The 7397-nt window shown below is 32.5% G+C and overlaps 1 protein-coding gene across 1 annotated transcript in view; it reads right to left on the reverse strand.

Annotated features, from left to right (window-relative positions):
* Positions 1 to 1238: 1238 nt before the first annotated feature.
* LOC108968821 (cAMP-dependent protein kinase catalytic subunit) overlaps positions 1239 to 7397 on the reverse strand; it is a gene marked incomplete at its 5' end in the record, with an annotated part of 22794 nt that continues 16635 nt past the window's right edge. Inside the window, 1 exon segment of the mRNA XM_018933112.1 lies at positions 1239 to 2968. Within this exon segment, the coding sequence (XP_018788657.1) occupies positions 1654 to 2715 (1062 nt within the window). The 3' untranslated portion in view covers positions 1239 to 1653.

Consider the following 7397-nt stretch of genomic DNA (forward strand, 5'->3'; position numbering starts at 1 on the left):
TATAAAGCTAAACTTCCCCCCGTGTCTCATTGGCTTAGTCAAATCCTTCTTGTCTGACCGGAAAATCACTGGTCGGGTGAATAGTGAGCTCTCTGAAACTCCATCAGGGTTCCAAACTCTCCCCAGTGCTGTTCAACATTTATTGTTATGACATCCCAACAGAGGAGAAAAGTATCACAGGTTAATATGCGGATGATGTCGCCTTCTTGTACGCCACCCGTACAATTAACTTCAGCACATCCCTCTCAATAGATTCATCCCCACCGTCCTCGCCTCGACTGGTACTGGTTGCGGAGATTCGATATCAACACAATCAAATCAGAGGCAATTTTATTTTCACGGAGAAAACGAATTCCACCAAAAATCTTGGTAAATAGCTTCCTCATCAAATGGAGGCCTTCCGCGAAATACCTCGGTATTGTCTTCGACAAGCAGCTAACCTGGGCGAAACAAATCACAGCAGTTCGAGATAAAGCAAATGGCGAATTCAGCTCAGTTTTCCCTTTTTTACCAAAAGAAAAAAATCAAAATGAATAAATTCTTTATTTTTCCCCCACCAGCGGGAGAGACTTAAGATTCTTTTTGAGTTCAATGTTTGACCTTACAAATCAAACACAGGCATACATAGGATGATTGATTGCTATTCTAGGAAAAGTAAAAAAAAAAAGTGGTTAAATAAAAATTTATACAATTTCAAAAAAACTTCTTCTATCGTATTTAAACTTCGCCTTTTTGAGATTTTCTATTGGACTAATGACAAATATGTTTTCTCATTATTACGTAACAAATGCATTACAAACGAAACGTTAATAATAAAAATTTGGCTGAGAGAAGGATTAGAGTTTCACGGTAAAAAAAAAGCTATTTATTTCCTTAATATGGATTGAGTACTTTTATTCGGACCTTTCATCATTCATAATGATTCTATTTCATTGAGTTATAAAATTCATAAGAATAAAAAATTTTCCCAAAAATAATCAAACTTTAACAGTTAATATCTTTTAAACGGTTGGGTATACGAAAAAATCGTAGACCTTTTTTGTAGAGCATTCAATTTCCTACAAAATCTAAGGAACAAGATATTTTTTCAAGTAGTTGGAAGCGAGATATAAATTTTTCTATGTGAGAAGAATACAATTAAGAACTAAACCTACTTTTCAGAGTACCAAATGAAAAAACAAATTTTTTACTTAATATAAATAATTAGATGTAAATGTTTCATACATACGTATATCATATTGTTGATGAGTCCAAGTCCGGCTCCAAATGTCTTAGGCTTGTTATGTAGTAGCAATTAAGAACAGATTACAGCAACGAAAAAGATATTTATGAGCGTATATTAGGTTTCAACTTATATTTATTAAAGATTTATGATGCTCCCGTTATTACGATTTGATTTCACGACACGACAAAAATTTATAATAAATCGCTTGAAATTTGGAGAAGCACTGCTTCATTGTAAAGTATTCTCACTTACAACAATCTTGATTTAAAAATAATTATTTGTCGGTAGATTTCAGGAGACCATTCAAATTCCCGATACCCAAGATAAAATCTATCGGCTATAACTATAATGTACATTGTTTACGTTTATATTGTTAATAATGCTCGCGATTTTGCTACTCCGCAATAGCATGTAAAAAATTAACGCAATTAGAATTCAGCAAACTCCTTGGCACATTTTTCTGTGCTAGAAATCCGCAGTGCCTCTTCCTCGTAGTCGTCAAAATTACTAGTATCACCAGGTCCTTTACACCGAGGAATAAATGGTGCTTCAATTTTTTTTTGAAAGATTGCAATCCAGTCAGTTGAGGCAAACCACTTTTGGTTTTTAATATCATTCACGCCTGCCTTCAAATTACCGTAACGCTTTGTCAGGTCGACTTGTAATAAATTACGTAATAAGTCTTTTAAGTCAGAACCAAAATGCGAGGGAAAACGTACTTTTCCTGATACGATTTTTTCATATATTTGAATGGGTTGGTCGGCAAAAAATGGCGGATAGCCCGCTGCCATTTCATATACAAGTACTCCGAGAGCCCACCAATCAACTGCTTTGTTATAGCCTTTAGACAATATAATCTCCGGAGCAAGGTATTCAGGAGTACCACATAGTGTCCATGTGCGCCCTTTTACACGCTTAGCGAAACCAAAATCAGTGACTTTCAGATATCCTTGTGAGTCAATTAATAAATTTTCTGGTTTCAGATCTCTATAAATTAAATCAAGATAGTGAAGGTATTCAAAAGCCAGCACAATCTGGGCAGCGTAAAACCGTGAATGGACTTCTGAAAAACGGCCTACTTTACGTAAATGCGAAAACATTTCTCCACCAGGGACATATTCCAAAACCATGTACAAATTGGAATTATCCTTGAAATGATATCGAAGAGAAACTAGGAACGGAAACTGAATAGCCTGAAGTATGCGCTTTTCATTCAAAGTATGTTCTACTTGTTTAAGTTTAACAACCTTTTGCTTGTCAAGAATCTTCATAGCATAATAATCTTTCGTCGGTTTGTGCTGAACAATCATCACACGTCCAAAAGACCCAGTGCCCAACGTCTTAATGCGTTCAAAATCATCCAAGCACGCAGTATTTGTTGGGTTTCGGCGCCATTTATCTTCAAATTCCTCTTTTGCTTGTTCAAGAAACTCTTTAACTGTCTCTGCAGCATCAACTTTTTTGTTAGATGTAGTAGCGTTATTTCCCATTTTGGAAAATGTAACGGATGAAAGCGAAACACTTATTTATTTTAGCAATTTTGTAGATAAAACATAAATTTTTACGACTTTCTAAAATATATTTCAACAATTTTTGAAACAAAATGTGTATAATTTTCAGTTGCAGAAGATACTTCCAGGTAACACAATTTACGTAATATCGGTATTCTATTTAGTTATTTTATTTTCTGTGCACCATTTTAAGCGTTGTTTTTAAGATTATTCCTTAAGGTAGTTGGTATACCTAAAAAAAAGAACACAAAAATAATTTTGAATAAATATTATATAATAAGTATATTGATTAAAAGTTTGCCCCAAACTAGAGTGTTTTCAATTAACAAAAGTTCAAAAGTTGTATGTCTCATCAGTGGTGAACAGAATACAGTGATAGATATTCGATTATACGCAAACACTATTTGTACTCTTATTAATACATATGCCAAGAATGGTGTAATGTTATTTCTTCGGATGAAAAACAAATTTCMACTCACTGGGTTGGGCAGCCGTTTTGTATTTTGGAACATCGCTAATTTCCTTTATTACAAGGAAAATTAACTCCGAAATCCACACAAAGTTATTAGAAGTCATGTTACTGAGTTATTATGAAAAGTATGATTTTTTGTAAAAAAGTTCATTTGTCAGCAAGATAATACATGTCTTAGATAATTCCAGTCACTTAATTTTTTCAAAACACATTAAATTGATGCAATGGCCTACATGTAGTCCTCATTGTAATCCTATCTAGAACCCTTCGGGTGTACTTATTAGTAAAGTTGTTTCTTCATTCATAATAAAGGAGGAGATACTAAAATTGAAATATAAACTTTTACTTTTTACTGGTTTGTTACTCTTTTTTAAATGCTTAGAAACAAATATCCATCATAGACCTCAATTTTCGATAAAAAGAAAAAAGTTAATTTTTAATAAATTTTTGTACCCTTCTACAATTTTTGAGAATTTTCTAGGTTAAAAATGAATAAATACATAATGCTCTATTTTTTAAATCAAAAGATGTATTTGTTTTTCTAAATACTGTATAAGAACGTGCGCAAAAAAAAACACTGTATGCATTTGAACTTTCAAACATATAAATATGCGAAAAATAAATATTTTTTAATAAAACTCTTTTAAATTATATATTTAAAGATATTAGATCTACAAAACTTAATAAACGTAATTTAACACGAAAATGCGCCTTTATTCATGCGATAAATGTTATCTCCTAAAATATTTCTTTAATGCGGAACCCATTACAAACTTTAATAGGATTGCTTCCAAATGTATTCATTTGCAAGATTTGTTACATTAGTAAACAACTGAATTGAATATTGGTTTTGCGTATGTTTGAAAAGACGAAAATCCAAACAGATTCTGCAATTCTGACAATTAAGCAATTGGATTTCACAACTCCCCTGATTAATGTCGGCTATTCATTTTAAAATATTTAATCCATACGAGGTAAATTTATGACTAGGCCACTTCGTACTATAAATTTGATACGTTTTCTGCAAGCTCACTAAAAATATATTAATATTTTCGATAAAAGCGTTCCATTTTGAATTCGTATACCTCTTTAAAATGAGGTAACTTTATATTAGAGATGTTTTACAGATGTTAGACGCTGATTAACTAATGTCTGTGACTCTAATGATAATTTATTGTTAACGATTAAAATACGAACAATTGTTTTTTTTTTATAATAAAATTATAGTTCATTGCGTACTCAATTGATTTTTTTTGCATACTAACATGATCTCTATCAATGAAGTGTCACTATGTTCAAAATTAAAAAAAAAAAACAAATAAGTTTTGTGACCTGCTGAGACAACATTTTGCGATTAAAAACAAGAGACATCATTGTGAATAGTAACTTTTTTCGAATTGAGACCTTACCGAAAAATGTCGCAAATACTTAGTGCTAGAAACTGCTTACTGAATTGCGCTAGTCTTACAATAAGTTCTGTTGCCAGTTCAGGCCGTTATAAAAATTAAGCTATAATACAGTTTTAATAAAGTTTATTTAATAATACATATATTAAATGATCGATGTACAGAACTTTATTCGCAATGGTCAACCAATCTGGAAAATTAAACCACGAATATTTTCTTGAAACCACTTTTAGGTAGTTTTTGTCTTGTGTGCGGCATCAGATTTTTGCCAGATTTAATGCTCTTCATCGAAGAAATTAATGCTTAGCTGCTTTGCCACGCCTTCCAATACAACTTGATGGTACACTTTTGCCTGAGTTTTAACATCCTTTTCACGTACGTAAAAAAGTGTAATGCGTTACAGGAGACATCCACAAAACCATTACAGCAACTTGATCGTGATCAGGTTGAACTCTTGGAATGATATTTTTTCGTTTTTGGATGATTCTTTTATATTTGTTATAGGCTAAGTTTTGACACTTATCTGGGATATTTCCCTTGAAATATTTTTTTGTTTTCTAAAGCTATTTCTGCGAATGCGTTTGTGAATAGTTCTTATGTGTGAATTGGTTAAAATCGAGAAAGGATAAATACTTCTCTAGCTTTGTCACCAACTATAGACGTTTGTGAAAATCGATCAATAATGTGGTCAACAAAAGTTGACAAAATATCAAGCTTTTCATAGGTAGCATTAGTAGGAGTTGTCAAACCAAGTACAGTAGATTTTTTTATTTTCTTTAATAAATGTAAACAAAACATTATAATTATTGGGATTATAATAAATTTTTTTTTGTGCAATCCATCAGCAGAGTGGCAATAAAAGTTCGGTAAAATATGTATATCGTTTTCGGTGGAAGGTTTAGGAGAGGTTTTTCAAATGCGACTGAACTTATAATACATTACGTGAACGCTTATTGAATGTGTTTCGTATGGCTATATACAAATTTAAGCTTTTTAAATGAAAGGACTGATAAAACTTATGATGAAACATCAATAAATGGAAAACGACGCAGAGCATTCAAATTTAAATTTGTTAAGAGTAGTAGCTTTAAATTTACTCATTCAATGTGAAAATATTGGAATTCTTTGCATAACTTCATAATATTGATTTTTGAATATTCTGAAATATCTTGTTTAATCATATGAATTTCACTTGTACATGCACACGAAGTAATTCGAGTGGAAAATCGATTTGCCTGTTCCAGAAATCGATTTTTTTTTCTTCAATTTACAAATAAATGTTTTGTTCTGTTAACCAAACTCGCATGATTAACCCATTTTGGCCCGATGTGTATTTAAATACCTACGGAACAGTGTTTACGCGAAGAATAACTTTTAAGATGGCAGCAGAAGCATTCAGAGAGGTGTAAATCAATTTGTCGCTTCATGTGATCGTCACAATGGAAGAAAATCGGAAGTATGCAGCAGCAAACGGTTTCACTTTAGGCTTAGTTTTAAGCTTACTTAGATATAAGAAATTAGTACGGCAAAGTACCAGGTACACCCATCAATAAATCATTCAAACTTATTTATTTAAACATTCAATTCGTCAGCAGAGTGGCAATACTCGTCTCGCAGGGTTAGTCAAAGTTATTAAACTAGTTGGTGCTTGGAATCGCTGAAAATTTGGAAAAGGACACCCTTCTCTTTCAGCTGTAAAAGTGGGATAATTTATGAAATTACGAATACCGCTTTGATTACTGTGTGAAATGCTTATACACAAGGTGCGTTCCAAATAAACAGGACTTAAAAAGACACAGAACAAATGGTTTTTCGGCAAAATAAATTTATTTTATTCAAAATAGTCTTCTTCTGCTTCAATACAGCATGTCGAACGAGTGTTTTAGCTCGTTGGCCGGTATGGCTGCCAGTATGCCGGTGCAAGCCTTTTGAATGGCCTCTACGTCTGCATAACGCTTTCCTTTCATGGACAAATGCATTTTTTCGAAAAGAAAGAGGTCGCACGTGCCATATCAGGTGAATATGGGGAGTGGTTTATGGTTAAATGTGATTTTTGGTGCGGAACAAACCGTGCAGACACCTTTCGTAAGCCCAAATGTTCGGTCAAAATGCGATAAATCGATGTTTTGGATTTCCATGAAATTCAATGACGATGTCGCCAAATTTTTATTGAATTCACGCACAGTTTAGATGAAATTTCCGGTGATCACGGATTTCGATTGGCTCACATGTTGATCGTCTTTTATATCCTCTCGACTACTTTGAAAACGTTGAAACCACTCGTGCACTCTGCTACGGGATAGGCAATCATCGGCATAAACTAGTCATCAATTGAAACGTTTCGGTTAAAGTTTTGCCAATTTTTAAATTTTTCGCACCGATAACACAAACATACTGACACTTAAACACAATAACTTCACTTCTAATAGATGAAATGTCATGAAATTCTCATGGACAATCGATAAAGATAGCAGATTCTAACTAGGGGTGTGCCAATCCGGGGCGATCTAAGGATTCGATTCGATATTCGAGTCAAATATCGAATATTTCTAAATAACAAAATATATAATTATATAAAATAAATATTTTTTTTTATTTTCTTTAGTTTTGTTCTATTACTGCAATAGAATAATCTAACATTTTACAACAATTAGAAATATTCGATATTTGACTCAAATATCGAATCGAATCCAAATTGATTTAGACATTTATTAACAACATTTTGAAAAATATAATTTATCAAAAAAACATAAACGTGGCAGCTAGAAAACATAATGATTAAT

This window comes from Bactrocera latifrons, unplaced genomic scaffold, assembly GCF_001853355.1.
Source record: "Bactrocera latifrons isolate USDA-ARS-PBARC rearing strain unplaced genomic scaffold, ASM185335v1 scaffold_1038, whole genome shotgun sequence".
NCBI lineage: Eukaryota > Metazoa > Arthropoda > Insecta > Diptera > Tephritidae > Bactrocera > Bactrocera latifrons.